Source organism: Myotis brandtii, unplaced genomic scaffold (genome assembly GCF_000412655.1).
Source record: "Myotis brandtii unplaced genomic scaffold, ASM41265v1 scaffold500, whole genome shotgun sequence".
NCBI classification, from domain to species: Eukaryota; Metazoa; Chordata; class Mammalia; order Chiroptera; family Vespertilionidae; genus Myotis; species Myotis brandtii.
In genome coordinates, this window is record NW_005369062.1 from 657,211 (window position 1) to 680,707 (window position 23,497).

General features: G+C 43.0%; 1 protein-coding gene across 1 annotated transcript in view; it reads left to right on the plus strand.

Moving 5' to 3' along the window:
* Nucleotides 1-23,497, plus strand: part of FAM124A (family with sequence similarity 124A) — a gene marked incomplete at its 5' end in the record, with an annotated part of 56,665 nt that overhangs the window by 4,314 nt on the left and 28,854 nt on the right. The window contains 2 exons of the mRNA XM_014548289.1: nt 3,782-3,813; nt 23,240-23,495. Of these exons, the coding sequence (XP_014403775.1) occupies nt 3,782-3,813; nt 23,240-23,495 (288 nt within the window). The remainder of the gene's footprint in view (nt 1-3,781; nt 3,814-23,239; nt 23,496-23,497) is intronic.

Below are 23,497 nucleotides of genomic sequence, written 5' to 3' on the forward strand. Positions count from 1 at the left end.
CCCCCCCCCCCCCCAGTGCACAAATTTTTGTGCACCGGGCCTCTAGTATGCATATAAGTTCTTTGGTTAATCTCTTGCCTCCCTCCCCCACCCCTCTTCCCTCTGAGATTCATCAATCTGTTCTATGTTTCCATGCCTCTGGTTCTATTTTATTCATCAGTTTATTTTCTTCATTAGATTCCTTGTTCATTTTTTTATTTTAGATTTAATTATTGATAGATATGTATTTTATTCATATCTCTTCTTCTTCAACTGCTTTTCTGTTGCTGCTTTTAAGATTCTCTCTTTGTCTTTAACCTTTGGCATTTTAATTACGATGTGTCTTGGTGTAGGCCTCTTTGGGTTCCTCTTGTTTGGGACTCTGCATGCTTCCTGAACTTGTTAATCTATTTCTTTCACTAGGTAGGGGAAGTTTTCTGTCATTATTTCTTCAAATAGGTTTTCAATATCTTGCTCTGTCTCTTCTCCTGTCACCCCCAGTAATGCGAATGTTGATACACTTGAAGTTGTTCCCAAGGCTCCTTACACTATCTTCATATTTTTGGATTATTGTTTCTTTTTGCTCTTCTGCTTAGGTGTTTTTTGCTTCCTCATATTCCAAATCCTTTATTTGATTCTCAGACTCTTCTCCTCTACTGACGAATCCCTATAAATCATTCTTTATTTCAGTTAGTGTATCCTTCATTTCTGACTGGTTCTTTTCTATGTCATTGATGTTCTCCCTAAGTTCCTTGAAGTTGTCACTAAGTTCCTTGAAGCTCTCATTAAGATCCTTGAGCAACCTTATAACCATTGTTTTGAACAATATCAAAGTATCTAGTAGTTTGCTTGCTACTTTTAGTTCTTTTTCTGAAGATTTCCTCTGTTCTTTCATTTGTGACATGTTTCTTTGTCTCTGCATTTTGGTTGCTTCCTTGTGTTTGTTTCTATGTATCAGGTAGAGCTGCTATGTCTCCTGGGATTGGTAGAGTGGCCTTGTGTAGTAGGTGTCCTGTAGGGCCCAGTGGCTCAGCCTCCCCAGTCACCTGAGCTGGGCACTCTATGTGCACCTCTGTGTGGGCTGTGTGCACAGTCATGTTGTAGTTGAGCCTTAATTGCTGTTGGCGTCACTGAGAGGAATTGACCTCTAGACCAATTAACTGTGAGGACCAGCTGTGACTACAGTGGAAGAGCTGCCATCCAGAAAACACCCCTACAGAGCAGGACTTGCTTCAGTGGGGCTTTAGGGCTCGCTGAGTCTGCCCCTGAGTGTGTCACTTATGGATGTGTAGAGTTGTAATCTGGTATGGTCTGAAGTTGTCCATTGGGTGTACTGGCTCTGATGCCTCCCGGGAGGTGTAAAGTCAGCCCCTGCCTGGGGTAACCCGGCAGGAGCCACAGACGTATAGATGGCCACCACTTATTGATAGATATGGGGCATGCTGATGCCAGCTGCTGCTTTCTTGAGAGATTTTAGGAAAGTGTGAAGCCTAAGCCAGGACAGGCCAATTATATGAAAAGACCACTGCAAACAGCTTGGATAGGGCTGCAAATTGGATGGGTCTCAGTGAATCACCAGGTTGGAGAAACAGTGTTAGCCAGGCTGATGGAAACTCATATATGGCTGCCAGTCAGCTCTGTGTTGGGGGAGGTGTCAGCACAGTAACAGTGACCCCTTTGAGCACCCCTCTCTGGGAGAAAGTCATCCCCGAGTTCTTGCTCTGATGGATGATCTAGTTCCCCCCTTTATGTCCCTGGATCCCCCTGAGCTGTTGTCCCAGCGCTGGAGCTCAGAGAAAACTGAACTGTGTAAGTTCATGCACCAGCCCTTTAAGAGGAACTGCTTGGGTCTCCAGCAGCCTCCGTGTCACTCAGCCACAATCCCTGCTGGTTTTTACAGCCCAAAGTTACGGGGGCTCCTCTTCCCAGTTCTGGAACACTGCGCTGGGGGTTTGGTGTGAGGCTGGGACCCCTAGCTCCTCATGGGAGGCCTCCACAGCCAAGATATCCCTCTTGACTGGAAAAAAATGCCGCACGTGGGTGCTGGACCAGCCCATTCTGTGCCTCTGCCCCTCCTACTAGTCTTGGTGTGCTTTCTTCTTTATTTCTCTATTTGTGGGACTTCCATTTAGCCAGATTTCAGGCAGTTCTGAATGATGGTTGTTCTGTATTTTAGTTGTAATTTTGATGTTGTTGTGGGAGGTGGCATGTATCGCTGTTTACCTATGCCACCATCTCTATATGTCTTCTTTGGAGAAGTGTCTATTAAGGTCCTTTGACCCTTTTTAAATTGGATTGTTTGTTTTCCTTTTGTTAAGTTGTATGAGTTTTTTATATATTTTGGAAATAACCCTTTTATCAGATGTATCATTGCCAAATATGTTCTCCCATTCAGTGGGATCCCTTTTTGGTTTCTTTTGCTGTGCAGAAGCTTTTAGTTTGATGTAATCCCATTTGTTTATTTTTTCCTTTGTTTCTCTTTCCTCGGATATGTATCAGCAAACATATGGCTGTGATAGATGTGTGAGATTTTGCTACCTATGGTTTCTTCTAGGATTTTTATTATTTCATGACTTACATTTAATTCTTTTATCCATTTTGAGTTTATTCTTGAGTATAGTGTAAGTTGGTGGTCTAGTTTCATTTTTTTGCATGTACCTTTCCAATTTCCCCCTCACCATTTATTGAAGAGACTGTCTTTACTGCATTGTATCCTCTTGCCTCCTTTGTCAAATATTAATTGAGCATAATGGCTTGGGTTGATTTCTGGGTTCTCTGTTCTATTCCACTGATCTGTATGCCTGTTCTTGTGCCAGTACCAGGCTGTTTTGATTACAGTGGCTTTGTAGTATAATTTGATATCTGGTATTGTGATCCCTCCAACTTTATGCTTCTTTCTCAAGATTGTTGTGGCTATTCAGGGTCTTGTGCGAGTTAGATAGGGGAGTGTCTCAGGAAGTCAGGGTAGAGCCAGTGGAGTTCACCTGGCTAATGTAGATTCAGCTTAGGCTGTGTGCAGGGCGGGCTCAAAACAGGGAGAGTGGCGGTCGTCCCTCCAGCCCTTGCCCTGAAGTCATACAACGAAGTTTCTCCCTGTATATCTGTGGCACTCCCCGATATACTGCCCTTTCATGAAGCCCAAGTTTAGTGTCCTGTGAGTGAGAGTTTGTGCATTGGCCCTTTAAGAGGACAGCCTTCCATCTCACTCAAAGGATGGAATCCCTGCTGATTTTCACAGCCAGATGTTATGTGAGCTTCTCTTCTGGCACTGGTGTTCCAGGATAGGGACCTGGTGTGGGGCAAAAGTCCCTTGCTTCTAAGGGGGGACCTCTGCAGCTGAAATATCCCTTCAGATTCTCAATCACCACAGATGGGTGCAGGGCCAGCCTGTTTTGTGTCTCTACCCTTCCTACCAGTCTCTATGTGGCTTCTGCTTTATATCCTTAGTTATAGGATTTCTGTTCAGCTATGCTTCAGATGATTATACAGATTGATTGTTCTATAATTGGGTTGTAATTTTGATGTGGTCATGAGAGAAGGTGAGTGCAGCATCTACCTATACCACCATCTTGACCAAAACCTAAAGGACCCCTGATTTCTAAAGTGCCTTTAAAGTTTTGCTTTCAAATTTAGACTTAAATTTATTTTGCACAAGCAATGCTAACACTATAGTTTTTAATTTGTGGCATTTTTTTATTAGCTAGGTGCTACTTGCCACTGACTTTAAAATTGTAGCTTAGGGAAATTATTTGGCTAAAGAAAAACTTTTTAATCCTACTAATACCAAGGTTTTGTGTTTCAGGTCTGACTACAGCCACATATCCTCCACCAGCAGTAAGTATGGTTTAAATGCTTGTTTTCAGAATTGTTTTCACAGTCCCTCAGGCGTCAGTCCCATCTATGCATGTAGAGAAGGTCATCTGTGTTACCCTTGTTTTAATAGTAGGACTCACCAAAGGTATCCTTAACAATAATACATCCTCTAACTCCAGCAGTGGAGATTTTCTCTGGAGAATTTGTTTTTACCTTGGCTGCAGGACTAGCTATGCCACTACTTTCCCTATGGAAATTCAGCCTGGGGGAACTAGCTCAGGCTTTATTAGCACGAATGCTTCTAAAACAGCGGTTCTCAACCTGTGGGTCGCGACCCCTTTGGCAGTCGAACGACCCTTTCACAGGGGTCGCCTAAGACCATCCTGCATATCAGATATTTACATTATGATTCATAACAGTAGCAACATTACAGTTATGAAGTAGCAATGAAAATAATTTTATGGTTGGGTCACAACATGAGGAACTATATTTAAAGGGCCAGAAGGTTGAGAACCACTGTTCTAAAACATCTTCTCTGAAGAATCTGAGGTAACCCATTCATTCAACAAACATTTATCAAATACCTGCTGAAGGCTAATGGCTCAGAGCACACTTATTGGATCCATGGGGTGGCCCCAACTCATCTGTTGGGCGAATTTCCTCAGAAATCATAATTATTATAAATGCTTAAAAAATGATTGGGACTATGTCTATAAACACATTTTGAGTACAGAAAAAGTTGCCTCTGTATTAAATATTAAATCACAAGTGTGAATATATTTATGGGAAATTAGGCCTTGAACAATTTACAGTGATTAAGATCACTGTATAGAAGACCACAGTCATTCAGACTGATTAAACACTTATTTTAAAATAACAAAAAAAGATGTCTTATGGTAAAATCCTGATCTTTTTAATCAGGACAAAACAATTCAGTATTTATTATCTCACTATCCTGTTAAACTCTCAATTCTAAATAGTTCCCAATTGGAAACACACTTAATTGGGTTATTCCTTTTTACTGATGTTCTGGCTTAGCTTTCCTTTGCAATAAGAGACTGTGCAGAAAGCTGTATATCTGAAATTATGTTTAGTGTCGAATTTCATTAGTTATTAGCATGGATACAAGGAGCAATTTCTGGTTGTTTCAGCCAACTGGAGACTCAGAATTGCCCCTTAGTTATTAAGAACCATTAGTAATAATGAGAATAATGCTTCAGTGATTTGCATTTACTCCCTGAAGCTTTTGCATTCCTAACATCAGAGCATGCTCTCTTGAACTCTCAGTTTTGCCCAGAGACTATATTTTTTTAAAGAATGGTTTGTATAAAACACTTGCCCAAAGCCTTTTCTCAATTCGTAGCTCTCAAATCAGTCCTCTGGGTCACAACAAAGCACCTCTCTTGTTAGGGAAACGGGTAATTTGGTTTGGGATGTCTTCCTCTCCATTATTTTTATTGCGATCTCTGAGTTGGAATTTCTCTTAGTGCCACTGGGATCAATAGCCTTTATTACTCTTTCTTTTCTCTTTAAATATTCCATGATTTCACTCTCACTCTTCAATGTCGGGGCTCCTTGACAAATGAGGATGTATATTTATGTGTTTCATATTTTAATTAGGACATGTATCTAGCTACAGATAATAGAGAAAAATAAAGATTTAATAAATAGGAGTTTGTTTTCCTCTAATATTAAAATAAAAGAAGTCCAGAGGATGCGGTGCTGGTGTGGTATAGAAGCTCCTTCGATCATTATTCTACACCATCCTTAACTTTTGGCTTCCATCCTCAGGGTTGCCTCAGAGTCACAAAACCACTGCCTCTAGTATAGCCATCACATCCTTGTTCTGGGCAGGAAGAAGGGGTGAGTGCATACAGGTGGCCCCTGGCTGTTTTTGCCCAATATGTGGCCTGGCCTGCATTTCCTCCCAGCCAGGAACATAAATCCTGGCCACACCCATACTCAGGAGAAGGCCCCTTACACAGTCAGTGGAAGATAATAGAGCCGACACTTTCTGAAAAGAAAACAAAATTGTTTAAGTCTACAGTTTTAAATCTACCCTTTAAAACGTAAGTTCAACAGAGCTGCAATAATAAAAAGTTTCTTCCAAGTAGATTTAAAACATAGCATTTCTCACCCTGGCAGTGTAGCTCAGTTGGTTGGAGTATCGTCTCATACACCAAAAGGTTCGGTTTCCCATCAGGGCACATACCTAGGTTGTGAGTTCGATCCCTGGAGGCAACCGGTTGATGTTTCTCTCACATTGATGTCTCTCTCTCTCTTTCTCCATTCCTCTCTCTAAAAACCAATAAGCACACAGAGCATTTCTCCACAAACTATATAATCACACGCAGATGACTGGGTAGGGAGATAATTACTATGTTTAGTATCCATCCTGAATGTTTCCGTTCCAGGGTCACTCTCCCTTCACAGCTGACTTGGTGCCTGTGCCCTGTGTGACCAGTTCCCACTTGTCAGTCCTGGGAGCAGCTTCTGCATCTCATGGTCATTCCACTGTCCCCAGTCAGCCTCTCTCCACCCAGTGGCTTGTTTCTGGATAATTCCTGATTCCTGACTGGGATTTGAGCATTGGTTCTGACCATTCACTGTTAAGAAATGAATTTTTCTATGTCTGCAAGTGGTTCTTACTCAACATTCCCATGATATTGCTTTCCCCATTTGTTCCTGAGTTCACAGGGACATAAATGCTCCTTGAGGAGAGCTAGGGATAGAGTCTGTGTCCCCACAGTTGGTTTTCATCCTTACCAAAATTGCCAGAAAAGCTTCCTCCAATAACACCAGTCACTTTGTTTAGTCGTCTTTTCCTTCAGCATGCAGGGGCTGCTTCCTCATACTGCCTCCCCCTGATGGGAAAAGAAGAGAGATCATCACCAAGACTAAGTACAAGAGCAGTGGTGTAGATTTAGGGGTCCTAGGTCTTAGTCCTGGCTCCACTCTGAGTGAGCAGTGTGCTCTCAGACAAGTCAGTTACCTTCTCTGGGCATCTGTTTTCTCCTCTGTGGAATGAGGCTAGATGCTCTCTAAGGACATTTTCAGAAGCTCCAGGATGCTAAGATGTGAATGTCTTAGAAACTCCCCTAAACACAGAGAAGGAATGAAGGAAATAAAGAGAGGAGGGAAGGAGTCAAGAATTGAGGAATCTGTACCTTTTTTCTTTGTCCCCGAATAGAATCTAGGACAGTGATGGCGAACCTATGACACGCGTGTCAGAGGTGACACGCAAACTCATTTTTTTGGTTGATTTTTCTTTGTTAAATGGCATTTAAATATATAAAGTAAATATAAAAAATGTAAGTTTGTTTTACTATGGTTTCAAATATCAAAAAATTTCTATATGTGACATGGCACCAGAGTTAAGTTAGGGTTTTTCAAAATGCTGACACGCCGAGCTCAAAAGGTTTGCCATCACTAGTCTAGGATGTGCACCCTCTCCAATGGCCCTTAGCATTAATATCGAATTGAGGGCTGTTCAGACTGAACCTGAGCTTCTGTACTGTGAGTTGCTTGTAGTTGGTAGCAGTAGAGACATTATGGTGAGGGGCGGTTGCTGCTTTTTAATCTCCCTCCCCTAGAAAAAAATGGACAAGGTATGGGGTTGGGGAGGGCACATGGAGAGCCAGGCGTCCTGTTTTTCCTCAACCTCATGGATCATGGAATTGCATTACTACTGACTGTGTCTGATTTCACTTCCAACTCGGGGGTGGGGAAGTGGCTGAGGGGGCTTCTTTAATGGATGATTTGTTTTTGTGGGGGTGAATTTTTTTCTAGTTGCAACTGGTCCATTTGCCTTTTTAGATTGATGGAGCAGGCAAGTTTTTCATTTATGCTTCCTGCAAAGCTAAACACACTGTTAGCCCTCAGGAGATCTCAATAAATCATACTTCCCAAGGAAGACAAATTTAATTTAAACTCAGAATTTTAGATTGTTTGTCCAGAATCCTGATAAGAAGATCATGAAGCCACTATGTACACTTTGCATTCTTTTTTTTTTTAGTGATTTAAATAAAAAGGGGAAGTTTTATAAACAGGATAAATGGAAAACAATAATTACGCCAGGGGAATAAAATCAACTGTGCCACATAATGCTAATGAAACTACCATCACGTATGACTAACTATTTACATTCAAATAAAGATTATAGTAGTAATCATACTTGGAGAACTACTCTTAGAAGATGTTGGGAGCTTTAAAATGCTATTTTTAGGAGTATAACATTTCTTGAGGATCTCTAGCCCCAGAGCGATGCCAATAGAAAGTGGTCAAAGAGTGAACTAGTTCTCTCTGTTTGAGACTGCTATTTGCCCTCCTCATTTGTGCCCTAAAACTGTTCCATCTCAAAACTCAGCTTAGTCATTAACCGTACCTGGCCCTTATGAACTTTGGGGACAGCAGGAATGCCTTGCAGTTTTGTATCCCTTCATACTTTTCAAAGCACAAATGATAAAAAAATCCGTTGAAGTGGCAGGGCCCTTGTCATTGCCCTGAGAAATTCTCCCAGCCTGAAACTGTAGAGAAATGGCCATGAAGAGTGTGTTCTGCAAATCTGAATTCAGAAGCACCTACCAACCTGTGCCAGAAAGACACACATCATGCTGGGTGGGAGTCTCTGAATCTTCTTTAACCTGCCCGGGCTCAGATTCCTGCTTTCCTTTTTTTTTTTTTTTAAAGAAAGTTGGCTTTTGCGGGGGTAGGGAGCTCAGGAACTCTTGGTGGGGCAGGCCCACCTCCTCTTCACCATCACGGGCTTGTAACCTCACCGGATGGGGCTGGCTCTGGGGATGGAGGCCGTGCGCAGGTGACAGCGGTACTTGATCTTGCGGATCGTGTGCAGGATGCTGCCCAGTGTGGCCGGCGCCCTGGTTGATGGTGCTCCGCATTAGGAGGTGGTGGCTTTCACTGGCCCATCTCCGCCACACCTTGGCTGCTGGCCGCCGGCTCCATGCCCACAGTCTTGCGGGGAAGGAGTTACAGGCCTTGCGATGATTGGGTTCCATTGTACTCGGGTTGTTCCTCTTGATCTCGAAGCTGGAGCAGCTCTGAACAACCATCCACTGCAGGTGGGCAGGCACGTGGGCGGCAACTCCTCTTGCTGCTGTGGCCGAGGAGAGAAAGCCTACCTTCCTGTTCCCCCCTAGTTTTCTTTTCCTTGTTTCTTGGCCTGTCTTTCCAGTGACTCAAGTGGCTTCCTCATGTTTTGCCTACATTCTCCCTGCTGGCCCCGAGCTTCCACAGCCCAGAAGTCCAGTGGAGTTCTGTCCCCTTAGGGTCAGCGACCTGCCTTTGAGGGCAGCCCAGACTAGGTCCAGCTGGACGCATTCTAATATCGAAGTTAAAAGGGTCAGGTGACTTTCAAGTAGGAAAGTCGGGTGTCTTGGTTAATTGCAAGGCCCTGTAGCTGGTCAGAGCCACCATGGGGACTTGTCAGTTCTGCCTTGCTGTCAGGACCTCATTGCTTCCTAAAGCTGCCTTTTTTAACAGACGTATCTTTCCACATAAATGCTGTCTTCTCCCTTTCATTTCTCAGTAGTTTCACATTTCCTTGCAGTTTCAGGATACTGAAGAAAAATATGTTTTGGTTGTATCTTTGGCCACATCTGTGCTTCCCCTCAGCATGGAGGGAAAGATAAGCCCTTGTGATTTAATTTATAAATAAATGTAAGGAGCTTTAAAAGCAACACATTGAAAAGATATGATCACATACTGAAGAATATGACTGATGGGGAATATTTGAATATATATGATCTGTGTCTCAATATCTAAGAGCTAAATTCAGATTTGGGATAATGAAATATTCATTATTTTCTTTCTGTTTTTATTAGAGGAGATGATACTTTATTGACAAATAGTATTCATTTTAGAGCCAGTTTTATCATGTCACTAAAAAAGGAAGATCAGGCCTGGCCAGTGTTGCTCAGTGGTTGAGCGTCAACCTGTGAAACAGGAGGTTACGGTTTGATTCCCGGTCAGGGCACATGCCCGGGTTGCAGGCTCGATCCCCAGTGTGCAGTGTGCAGGAGGCAGCTGATCAATGATTCTCTCTCATCATTGATGTTTCTATCTCTCCTTCTCCTTTCCTCTCTGAAATCAATAAAAAAAATTTTTTTTAAGAAAATGAAGATCAGTATTTTGGAAGAGGTGGTAGTAGCCAATTAAACTTTGATCCACTTGTAAATTTCATAGTTTACACTTTATTCTGTGTACAGTACCTTCCTCATTATGATTTTCAGAGCAAATACTCTTTCAGAGTCTTACTCCATAAGATTTGGCAAAACTCAAGTCTATTCATTAACCCTTATGAAGAATAATTTTAGCCATTGAGCATGCTTAATTTTGCGATTAGCACATAGTTGGCAACTTAGAATATAGCCTTGTAAACAAAGGTAGCTATGGATAGTAATAAGGTCTTTAGGGACAGACTATACAAGTATTTTAAGTATCTCAGTTCAGGTCCATCACTACTTTTATTTTCTACTTCCTCAGTTTTCAAAGGGCTTATTAGTAATACTAACGATATTGTTTGATATACTCTTGTAAACCCAACAGGCAACATTAAGCAAATCAAAGCATCAGGGAAATGGTATACTTATTTCCAAATGGAGGAAAATTTAGGATTTTGAATTTCTACTCCATCACTCGAGCTTGGAGCACTTGAGTGAGCAACTTCCAGGAAATGAACCCCAAATAAGAACTGTTTCCATTTTTATTATGTTTAAGATCATGTTTGGCACAACAGTCAAGTTCACATGCAGAACTGTTCTCAAAGGAGATTCAGGGTGAGCTGTGGCACAGCTGGAATGACCTTGCAACCCTAGCAGGCTCTTCAGGATCGGCCTTGTGTGGGATGATGTTGTCACGGACCTTTGTGACATGCAGCCGTAGCTGCAGAGATCCATCACAAACCACTAAGATGTTGTACATGTGGACGGATCAATCTGATTTCCTTGTCTGATCTGTCCTCCTTTGTGGCTCTGCCTTCCAAAGTGACTGTAGGATTAAAGCTTTTACTCAGAAGTACCTTTCCCATTCCCTGGCAGGGGGCATATGGTACACCTACAGCTGCTGCTCTTGTAGCTGTGTGGGAAAGAACTTTTAGGGCTGCTTCCCTCCTCCTCGGAATGCTCTGGCCTTGTTCCAGCTTTCCCTAACTATGGAGAGAGGGCCCTGCTGCCAGCGACTCTTCCCATGCTCCTAAGCATTGAAGCTTTCTGTGGCAAGTGTGGCTTCAGGTTTGAGACTGGTATTCCTGGACCTTCCTCTTAGTGCTAGAGCTATTTAACTTATAGCTTATAGGTGACACTAATAAAAAGTCCTGACTGTGTTACTTTGGGTAGGTCTGGGAGGGCTAGTCACAGCCTGAGAACCACCAAATACCAGCTGGTGCAAGTCGGGGTACCTGCTCACTCCACATTTCGTCAGCTGCCCAGAAAAGGCACTCTCAGCCTGTAGAGCACATGAAGTTGCTACTGGAAAACTTGCTACTCAGTGTGGTCCAGGGACCTCTGCATGAGCATCAGCCTGGAGCTTGGTAGAAATGCAGGACCCAGCCCTGCTCAACACCTCCTGAGTCAGGCGAGCCGCTTGTGCTGCAGTTTTGAGGAGTAAAATTGCTCTTAAATCATCCCTAGTAGATGAGGTTTATCCAGATTTTGTACTTTTAGAGTTTAATTTTTAATGGTATAATTTGTAAACTCTAGGATTTGGATAATGTCTAGAGGAAAAATATTTTCACTTGATAAATATTTAAATTATTCTACTAATAATTTAAAAGAAGAAAACTGTGGTTTATCTTAAAACATGGCAATTGTCCTTTATCAGGCGAGCTAGAGGTGTTTGTTTGTTTGGGGCTTTTTTGAGAGTCAGGTGTCATGGAAGTAGCAAATGAAACCTCTGAGAAGAATGAAACCAGTGAAGCTGAAAGTGTAAGTGCATGTAGACTTGGTGATTTGGGTTTATATGTTCAGAATCCTCTGAATGGGAACTTGAAAAACTAAAAAATATTACTATTTCATAGTTGATAAGAAAAAAAGCAATAACCAAAGATATGCGTCAGGAAATCAAAGGCTGAGGAAGTATACCACATGGACAACTCCTTTGATGCTTTGCTGTTGTTTTCAAAAAAATATGGTGTATTCCTTCTAGCTTTAAAGATGGGATTTAATTGTGTGACTTCAACTACGTAGAGGGTGTCTCTTTCTATCCAGGATATGAAAGAGAAATGAAGGCAGATTTCTTATACCATATTTTCCCTGAGAAGCTTAAGTGACATGGTCTACCAGGGTTGTCAGGACCCCCCAGAGAGGAACAAAAGTGAGAAGCTGCCACTGCATATTCCCCTGACATGCCTGGTGCTTTTCTCAATTTTAAATAATTATTATTATCCAAACAATATATACTCAATATAGAAAAATCAGAAAATACAGATTAGCAAAAAGAAGAAAACTCAGAATCCTACCATCCAGAAAGAACCAATATTTATAATTTGGTGTCTACCTTTATAGGGTTGTTTTTTTTCTGAGTATCTATAGTCATATAGACATATGTTATTATCAAAACATGGTATGGTAAATTTTTATAGTTTAATTTTCTCTTTTTTACTAAGTATGTTGTGAACATCTTTATGTATCAGTAAACTTCTGCAGTAGTTTGAATATCTCAGTATTGCATTAAGATCTTTCTGCAGCAGACTTTATTCACCAGTGCCCTATTGGTCCTGTAGGTTATGTTCACTTTTTCACTATTATAAACGGCATTGCCAGGAATATCTTTGTACTAAGTCATTGTTTATATCCTTCATCATTTCCGTAGAATAAATTCCTACAAGTAAAATTGCTGGCCCCTATGGCCAGCTCATACTCCAAAGGTACCATTTCATGCTCCCACCTCAGGAGGCAACATCAGCCTCAGCAAAGCCATCAGTGCTCTGCACAGACTTTGTGGGAAGTGTTCCCCGCTCCAGTAGACAATCTCTGTCTTTCTTCACCATCAATATTGTTGCCATTAATCTCTGAGGGGTAACATATTGGAAGTATTTGGGGGATGCTGTGCAAAAAAAAAAACGTTCATATCCACTAAGGGGTACAATATTCAGAATAGACTAGAAAGGTGAAGAGGATCCCATCAGTCTTCCTTCCTTCTTTGTAAACCTTCTCTCCTCCCTCTGCATTTATTAAATTTGTTTTGTACAACACACTGCATATAGAATGGAAAGTATATTCCACCTGCTTCCCCTTTTATTTTTAGCTCACCCTGCCATCTTATGACATTGTTATTGGCACAAAAAGGTAGTGAAGCTGAGCTGTTCCACCTGTGCTTGGAAGACTGATTTTTCCTTCTTTGTAACCAGAATAGTTGTGAGAAATCTTTCCTTTGTCTACTATCAGAAGAATTGGGCTTCCTCTGCAGTTCCATATTTAACATTTCAGGCTTGAACATAGTTTGGCTAAAATGTGTGGGGATCACAGATAACCTAGACTCAGAAGTTGGAAGTCTTTGTATGGAATGGCATGCTTAAGGGATCACCATCAATGGGATTATAACATTTAATGCTATCCATGGAAAACTCTGTAAGAGTTTTCACAGTCACATGCTCAGGTATAAAACTAGAACCGCTATATTTCTCTGTAATTGAGCTGAACTTCAGTCTTGAGTAGCCAGCTCACCCCTGGCAAGTAAAGGCCCAGAGCTGCTAAGCTCCGGGATCCTAGCACTGCAGGATTCAGCAGAGGAGAAGTCCATCGCATGATCCTTCCTCAGGAACCTCTGGCACCCAGACTTTGGTCAGGTCCCTTCCAGGCTTCTTCTTTCACCAGAAGCCCAAGCTGGACATCTCCTGAGCTGGAAGAGCTGCCCTTGCCCATCACACCTGCTTCTGCACTCCATTCTGTCTCCCAAACCAAGGCCTTGCAATAGAGAGACTTCAAGAGTGTTTCTTTCACTGTGATTTTAAAAGTGCATGCATTCAGAAACTTGACTAATGGGTCTATCTGCCCCCACACTCCCTGAAGCAACCAACAGCCCAGACTCTGCAGGTGGAGGGCCACAGGCAATAAGAAAATTGTGGGAAAGGGGAACTTTGGTTATTACCTCTGACATTCATCCACTACATCCTTTAGAACTTAAAATCTCCCGTTTTATGTTTTTCTTATATTTCTCAGGTGTGAACATCTTGCTTCCTCAGCTAGGCTGTGAGCTCTGGAAGGGACCATGTTTCCTCCTGCTTCGCAGTCCTTGGACTGTCAGCAGGACTAGGCACTTCAGAGCGAGGGGCAGCCCAGGTGCAAGGGGGAGAGCCCCACACTGGGAGTTGGGAGATGTTCATTCTCTTTCTAGACCTGCCACTAACTGGTTGACATGGGCAAGTAGTCTGACCTCATCTGTAAAAGGAGGGGCTGGACCAAATTCCTCACCCGCCTTTAATTTCCTAGTCATGTTCAGTAAGCTTGTTCTTCAAATAGGCTGCATGGTACATATATTCTAAGGAAACATGGAAGCAAGGACCAGGGACTTGTCAGTGTCATATTCAAATTGGCAAAGCATTTGAATATTTTATTGAATTTTAGCTCCTTCCCCAAAAATGAGCCCAGAGGCTCCAGTCCCTCCATTGCTAGCACTGATTACTCTGCATTCCAGGTATGCTTTATAAGCATATATGGTGTTTTTTTCCTAGGAGGGTTGTAATAGCGAATCATTGTTCATCTGATTTCTCAACATCCTGCTAGAATAAATCCCATTTAAAAATAAATGTTAATTACTGTAATTGTGAGGATTCCTCCTGCTAGTTCTAGTGTAAGACTGAAAAGTCTGGAGCTCCTTGATGAGCAAATCCTTGGAACAGGTTTTGGCTAACATCCTCCTCTTGTGTCTGTTTTGCTTTGATAAATTCACTTTACTTCTCAAAACAAGATGAATATTCTAATCCTGTTGTTCAAAAGCCCTGCTGCCTCGTGTCCAAATCGACAGAATTTTATTGAAGTCCTGGCTCTCTTAGGATGCTTTGCTGCTGATGAAAATGACAAGACATAATGTGGTTTAGAAAGATGCAGAATTACGGAGTAGAAGAAAGCATTCTGTGTAAAATACTAGATACTTTAGTCATTTTGAACCCTTTAGCTTTTATGCACAATGAGTCTTAGAACATTATTAAGCATTGGACATTGGTGTGTGTTGGGCCTGTGTTACCTTCTCATAAATTTTCAAAATTGTTATATTCCTAAATACTTAAATAACTATGTTTAGTGCTTCCAGCTGCATTTATATATTCTCCGACTAATGACCTGTCAACCTCCTGGTCCTCTTCCATAATTCAGGCCAAGCTATCTTAGGATTTAAAGTGTCTTTGTCACTACTCTCTGGTTCATGCCTGGCCCTTGCTTCCTTCCCCCTCCTCTTCTCACCAGAGGTTTGTTTCTGAATGAAGCTTGGAAATACATTTAAAGTAAAATGAATGTCTCATTTCCAAGCGGGAGAAAATGCAGAATATCTGAAGTGTCTGCCTTCATTTCTATAGTATTTTTTTCTTAAAGTGTCCTGGATCCAGAATGAGCTCAATAAACTCCAGATCCCTGACATTGTTTCCACAGTGGTGATGGAAATTGAGAAGGAAGTCCAATAACCACAGTTACAGCAAAGCCATGCTTCTTCCAGTAGCTTGAGAGGGGGCCAAGGAGCAGAAAGATTCCATATTCTTCTCCTCTGTCAAATGAAGATACAGGTTTGGGTCTAACCATTTCAGCCGATATTCCATTCTTCAGTTAGAGGAAAGTTCTGTGAATTCAGACTGGGAGAGGAGAACCTTATTTTCTACATGACGAACACAGTTTGGATCCATTATGTTAGAAACTCTGCCTATCACCTTATTGCCCCAAGGTTCCCGCTATTCCCAACCCTGCATCTAACTTGGACTTCACATTGGAGTTAGCACTGGGACCAGCTTTGCTACTTTCACAGCCCAAAGTTACAGGCCAACCAACGGCCTTGTCCAAGTTATAAAATTACTAAGAATTAAGAAAGTCTGAGATTTCATTTAAGTATTGGCAGGGGCAACGGGGATTGCTTCATTCCCCCCTCCCACCCCCATTAGTCCAGAGGTTCAAGGAACTGGCTTTAAAAAACTGCAAAGAAAGAGATGAAGGCAGGTTATTCATTATATTCCAGATGAATAGACTTTCGGGGGAAGAATTTGAGAGCCCCTTTCAGAGAGCATTTATTTAGGCATTCTGGGAAGGCGGCTTCATGGGGGAGGTTGGCCTTCTTATGGCATCTCACAAAGCAGTGGTTTTGTGTTTATTGTCATTCTGAGGTCCCTCTCCCTCCTGCTTTCTAACCTAATCATTCTTCACTGTGTCAGCCTGTGCCCTGGGCATGTCTGTGTTGCATGTCTGATCCTCCATCTCACCTGGGTTTACTGCCACTGGATCATGTGGGTCTGGCTGACAGACCAAGTATCCACGCCTCTGAACTGTTCAGTGCCACCGAGTTTGGTATCATTATAAATGCAAATAATTTTATTCGACCTCTAAGGAGTCTGTTAGGCCTCATGCATATGAGCTTCGAGGGTCTCAAACCAGTCTCCAGGGCCAAATTCCCCAAACCAAGCATCCTGCAGCAGCTGGAGGTACCCTTGTTCAGACTCTGTTAGCTTCCTCAGGGGATACTAAAGGTGCTGGCGGTACTTATGGCACTAGAATGCTACTTGGGAATGTATTCAGTTGATGGTAAATGGTTATGACTGCTGCCTTGGAAACCTCTTACTACGCCCACATAGAACATGGGTCCATCCAGTAAAGTGTCTCTTGCACTCAGCTCCCTACTTCATTTTATATATTTGTTTATGGTCCATCTCCCCCACTAGATTATACATTTTAGGAAGGCAGAGATTCTTTTATTCATCACTATATTCTACAGTGCCCAGCACATAATATGTCTACAATAAAGATTCCTTGATTAAATAAACCATTGCATCTGAACTGCAAATTATCAGTGATAGTATTATGGATAAAATGACAGTGACATCAATCATTGCCCAAAAATTCTAGAAAGCGGTATCTGAGCTTGTCCTATGCTGAGGCTCGGTGAGGCATTCCCTTTGGAATGAGAGACTTGGACCTTCGATTAGCTATGCCTAATGCTTGGAAGGAAGTGTGTTTGGGGACATACCAGTTTGCCAACTCTTGGAGGAGGGGCAGTATGGCAGGCACCGGACAGCTAGAGACAGTGTTGTAGGCAAGGATGGTGTGAAGCCCCAGGAGGCAAGAGTGAAGGCGAGGGGTCCCGGTGCAGGCAGCATTGAGATGCTCAGTGCATATCCAGCATCAGAATGGCAACAGGCAGAAGGACCTCAGTCTCCTCCACCACACTCAGGCTTAGGACATCCATGCAGGCCAGGGATTGCCAGGAACTGCCCAGGCATAATGGTCAGTCCAGTCACAGCAGAATCTCCCGCCCACGTTGCCTGAGGAGTTAGGTCATAATTTCAGAGCCCAGCCAAGCAGCCTGAGGTTTGGGTCAGGATGAATATAAAGAGGGCAGACCTAAGAGGCGGGAAAGTACACTGGTGAGAAGAAAGACCCCAAATGGCCTTTGGCAAGTCAGTTAACATTTCACCTGCATCATGTTGTGTGTGTGTGTGTGTTTTGTTTTGTTTTGTTTTTGTTTGTTTGTTGTGTGTGTGTGTGTGTGTGTGTGTGTGTGTGTGTGTGTGTTTTAAAATATATTTTTATTGTTTTCAGAGAGGAAGGGAGTGGGAGAGAGAAAGAGAAACATCAATGTTGACAGAGAATCATTGATCGGCTGCCTTCTGCACGCCCCCCACTGGGGATCAAGCCCGCAACCCTAGCACGTACCCTTGACTGGAATCAAACCCAGGACCCTTCAGTCCACAGGCCATTGCTCTATCCACTGAGCCAGGGCTCATGGTGTTGTTTTAAAGATTACGTGAGTTAATACATGTATTAGAACAGTGTCTGGCAAATAATAAGAGCTTAATACGTGGTTGTTATTGTCTAAATTATTTTCTGCTAGACTTAAGAGACAAAAAAAAGGATATGTAGGAAAAGTGAAATATTAGGGGGGGAAAGTAACAAATACTCAGATTGATAGCATACTTTCTACCTCATAGAAGGCCTGAACTCATGCAGTACTTAAAGTTGTTTTTGTTTTACATTATGAAAGGAAAATCTAATTATGTATAATCACATGGGAAAGACTTTCTTGTCCTCTGGGGAAGCGCAATCTAATTTGAAAGCTTTTAAATATTGTGTGGCCAGCCCCTGTCCTCTAACCAGCCCTGAAGAGGTCTGTCTGTCGCCCAGTCATTTTTGGTCTGTCTGGCCCTAACTGAACATGTGCTCCCTGAGGGCTTTGAGAAGACATGTAATAGATATGATAAAGGCAGAGCACATCCCACAGTCATGGCGTCTCTGCTTCTCCAAGGAGGTGGAGAGGCTTTGCATGACAATTAATTATTCACATTTTCTCTCCTTCTCCTCAAATACTTAGTTTCCTATCGAGCTCCACGGAGGCCAATTTTCTCTGGGGCGTGTGTAACCTAGCACCCGTGACAGTTTGGCGCTGCATCCTGTGGCTCTTAGAGCCTGTTTATTTTAGGCTCACATGCATTGGGCCCATGCTGGCGATGGCTAGAGCATACTAATGCCACTACTCATTCTCCTTCTTCTTCTGGGCAGGGTTTTAGCCACTGACATGTCCCTGGTTCTTACCATGCAAAGGCAGGAGCTCTGGAGTCGGGTCAGTTGGCTGCACCTGGAACTGCCCAGGCTAGAGCTTGAGCTGGTGGTTGGCCCAGTGCCTTTCAGCCCCACCTCCTTCTCTGAGGCTGGGCATCTTGCCCTTTAGCAAAGCTGTGAACATTCACTCATCCGTGCAGGCTCAGTGTGGCCTTTGTTACCATTCTCTGGGAAACCTTTGTGCAGCTGATAGAGGCGGTGCGACACTCAGCTCCCTGGCAACTCTGGGAGACTCAGAGGCTCCCTTACTTACCCCAGGTCTCTTCAGACCGAGGCCGCTCACACCTGTCTGCAGACTTGCTCTGTGTCACTCTTCTGCTTTCCTTTCACTGTTACACCCACCTGCAGTGCTAGCCTGTTTCAGTTTCCCTCAAGGGCAGTGTTCAGATCTAAACACTTGGGCATGTGCCATTGGGGAGGTGGTTTCTGGATAATCTTTCTCAGAAACCCAGGACCAGAAGAAAGAGATGTAAATGGCTGTCCAAGGCATGAAGTTATTGGCTGGCAGCCGAGAAGCCAACCGGTTAGAAGGAAGTAGGAGAGCAGTAGAGAGAGGTGAAGTAGTAGCAATGTGGCCAGAGATGGCGGGAGAGTGACAGTGGCTCGTTCTGCCGTGAAATGAGTACCGCAGAGAGCGTGAGCACACCTCTCTGCAGAGCTGTGGGGTGACTGTGCCCAAAAAGTCAGAGGCTGGGCGACCAGGAAAGGTTACTGTACATCTTTGAGCCTCAACTTCCTGCTCTCTAAAATGGGGAGAATAATTGATTCACCGCCCCCCCTTTAGTGTTATTGTGAAGATTAAATGAGTTCATACATGTAGAACACTAAAAACGTGCCAGCCCACCCACAGTGAATGTCATACAAGTGTTGGCTAACAGTGTCACCGCAGGTACATGGCCACATGCACACCCTGAGTGTGGGGCAGGATCTTAACAGGACTGCCTGACTGCTCTGACAGCCTCTTTTCCTAAACATTCTTTCTGCAACATGTCTCCTTTTTTCCCCTCACAGAAATCATCTGTAATTTTCTCAAATGAATTTCATCCTCAAATTGTTCTAGGCCTTTCTGCCCCTTTCCATCTATATTGAGCATTCAGTAATGTTTGGCATAGTCAGTGTCTACACTGTTGGGAGATCAAGGCACCATGGAAAAGTGAAATGTGCATTTTAGATGATTACTGGAGTTACTGCCTGATGGAAAATTTCAGTGGTTTGCATTTCACTACTTTTGTTTCTACTGCAGTTCTGCTGATAGTGATGCTAATAATGTTCAATGAAACAGAAAGTAGCCAGGTGAGCAGAAAGAGCAAGCAAAGAAAAGAACCATAATAATTCATGAATTTGGATTGTTTTTTAAGCCATCATGATGAATTTTTCCTTATACAAATGAATATGGGGCACACACTTATGAGATAACTGCATAAAAATAGGAATATATCCTAAAGGTAACTGGCCCATCTTTAAATTCAGCAAAACACAGGTCCAGTTACCAACAAGACATTTCTCCTAGAAGTCATTCAGACATCTCAAGCCAACATGGGCAAAGTGGAACTTCTTATCTTTCCCCACAAACCTACCCTTCTTCTAAATATTTCTTAGCTCAATTAAACATCAACATCAGACCACTTGCTCAAGCTGGAAGTATCAAGGTATATACACTTCTGCTTTTCCTGCTCCCCATCCCCATGCATATGTGCTCCTAAATAGCTTCTGAATCCATGCCCTTCCATACACCCAGTGACTCTGCCTGCATTTATAATATTGCTGTGTTACAATCACCCACAGACAATGGCTCAAAACAGCAGTCATTTATTATTTTCCATGTGTTTTGGGTCAGCTCATATAGACCAAGCTTAGCTGGGTGGCTCATACTGTGTGTCTTTGGGTGTCTTTGGATGTCTGAGGTTGGCTGATGTAGGTGGGCTCAGCTGGGGTGCCTTTGCTCCTCATATCTCTTATCCTCCTTTCTGGCATCAGTGGGCTGGCTTGAGTATGTTTTTCTCATGGAAATGTCAGAAGCACAAGAAGGCAAGCCAAAACATGTCACTCTTGACTCTTTCTGTTGGCCAACCTAGGTATATGGTCTAATCCAAAATCAAAGAGTAAAGAATCACACTTCACCCTCTTAGTGGGAGGAACTACAAAGTCACATGGCAGAGAGCAAAGAGGGCAGGATAAAGAACTAGGGCCAGTAATGCACTGCCAAGTCCTTGTTATCTCTTGTCTAGATTCTTCACTTGTCTTCTTTTTTCTTACTTTGCCTGTAATTTACCTCATCCTGACTTAATCCCAACATCCCTTTATTAAAGCTTTTCCATTGCCACTTATCACTACCAAATTGAGCTGAAGCCCTGTACAACTTGGCTCCAATCTATTTTATTCCTGTTTCATCTATTGCTATGTTTCAGAATTACCACCCTTTTCAAAGCATGCTTGTTTTTTGTAGAGTTCTGTGCCTTCATAAATAGTCTTTCCTCTTCCCACAGCTATCTCCCCCACATTGGAGGTTATCATAAGTGAGATGTTTACCTTTTAAGATCCACTCGCATGGTGCCTCAGAAGCCCTCTGGAGAAACAGTTGCCCCTTCCTTTGTCACGTGATAGTAAATTGGAATTGCATTGTGCTCATATTTAACTCACGCATGTGTGAGGATACATGCTCAGCCAGAGGGGGGAGGGCAGGAAGTTCAGGTAATTCCATCTACCATTCTACTCCATGATCATGGGAGTACTAAGACTTGACTCTGCTGTTAACCTTAGTTATCTTTGGTTCCAGAAGCCTCTTGAGTTCTCAGATTCTTTTTGTAGAGTGAAAGGCACAGCCTATGCAAGAAGGGGGAGTGGGGATGGGGTGTCTAGTGTTTAATGATACAAGACTATTCTTTTATAACACAGCCATGAAGCAAGCTGTTACCTCACCTAGTTTTTAATCAAAGGAACATCTCTCTGGCCTTGTTATTGCAAGTCAGTACTGTATTGGAAAGCCAAGAGCTTTCAGTGGTAATATTGTCTATGCATAATTTTTATTTCATGGTGACTTTAGAATACAACTCCTGCCTAAGATAGGCACCTATCAAATTGATTTTAATATTTTACATCTGTGCTTCCCATCTAAATCATGTTTTTTTAGAGGACTACTGCCTGTGCTTGTGCAGACCATGCACTGCACAATTCTAAGGGTTCACTGTTCACACCAGAGTCTATGTAAGTGGACTTCCATAGTACTCAGTGGCACCAGCTTTCTTATCTCCCCAGTGCCTAGTACATATAAATTGCTCAAGAAATGTGTGAATGAATGAGTAAATGAGAAAGAAGGTAACAACAATTGAACTACCTATTCCCAAGTGAGATATCTAATAGTCAAAGTTGGGATTAAAATTCAGACAGCTTTTGATCCAACAAAATTAAAACCATGTTGTTACAGGTGCATATGATCTGTAAGCTAACTTGGAATGTCTTGTTTACCTACAACAACAAAAAATTACCTTTCATCTTGTGAACTAATCAAGATTGTGGTTCCTTAAATGCTATTGACACTTCTTAAATGCTATTGACTGCATAAATGCCCTATGCATAACACCCTAGGGGACATTGTGAGACATGTGTGTGAAAATGGTCTGGTTCTACATGACTCTAACCCCCCAAGTCACAATAGACCTAAAGATTTCTTTTAAAAAAGATTTCTTGATTGTCCTGGGATGAGTCATAAAGCTTATATAAATGCAAATAGAGCCCATATTTTAAAAGAACAAGACTTTTATCAGGTAATTTGATAAAATATGCTGAATATTTGTGAGTTATAATTATGCCAGTGTGGCCAGCAAACTGTTCACCCTGCGGGAAAGTGTTGCCACGTTAAACAGTCAACGTCTCACTTAGAATTTGAAATTTCCCAATGTTTGAGGGTAACTGACCCAGTTAGGATGTATGGGCTTCTGGGTGGACAGGGCCTGAGGAGAGGCCCAAAAGAAAGCATTACACAGGCAGTAATGGTCCTACCTCGAGTCCCCCACCCCTAACCACAGCCCCAGTAAGCTCCGACAGAAGGACTTTGTGCTTGTCCCTGGATTGCTCTTCCCTGGGTTTCCAGCAGCAAAGGGATCATGACCAGGCCACCCCCACCATCAGGACGCTGTTGGCAGGAAGCCTCAGTTAGAGTAAGTGCTTAGCACAGCACCTAGCATAGGGCATGAAGAAAGGATTCCATAAATGTTTGTTAAATGAGCGAACAAAATAAACCAATGAAATAAGCAAACGAAGGGAGTACAGCGGTATAAGGAACATCTGTGGGGTAAGGCACTGCCATCACTTCAGGAAATACTAAGTGGTATACACTTAAGGCTATTGGGCCTGTTATCCCTTCCAGGTCAATGGGGACTTGACTTTCTACTGCCCAATAGAAAGTACATGCAACCTGAGGAAGGACAGCACCGAAGTTCTCCTAACACTGCCCAGCTGGGGAGCCATTCACTGCGAGAAGTTCTTCAGCTTTTGGCAGCTAGGGTATTGCAACAGTGGTTTTTGCACATGAACCTGGGATCAGAAAATCATAACAATTGTGGAGTCGGTTCAGTTAGAATGTAGCGTCTCTTCCTGCCAAAGCTTTGCATGTCATCATCGCAGGACACCAGGAAATAGTCACAATTTGGGGATTTCTTTTGTTTTTCTTTTTGTGCTCCCAGGTGAGCTCTCCGTGGAGGAGCCACAGGATCCTTTCCTGGTTAGCATCCACATAATCGCAGACCCAGGGGAATCCCAGCCCCTGCAGGAGGCCATCGACCGGGTCTTGGCTTGGATCCACCCGGACCTGCAGCTGTTCCGCGTCTCCGAAAGGAGGGCTTCCCGGCGGCGGAGGAAGGCCCCGAAGGCGAAGGCGGCGCAGCCCGCCCTCGCGGTGGTTCTCTTCCTGCAGGAGGGGTACGGCGACGAGCCCATCCTGC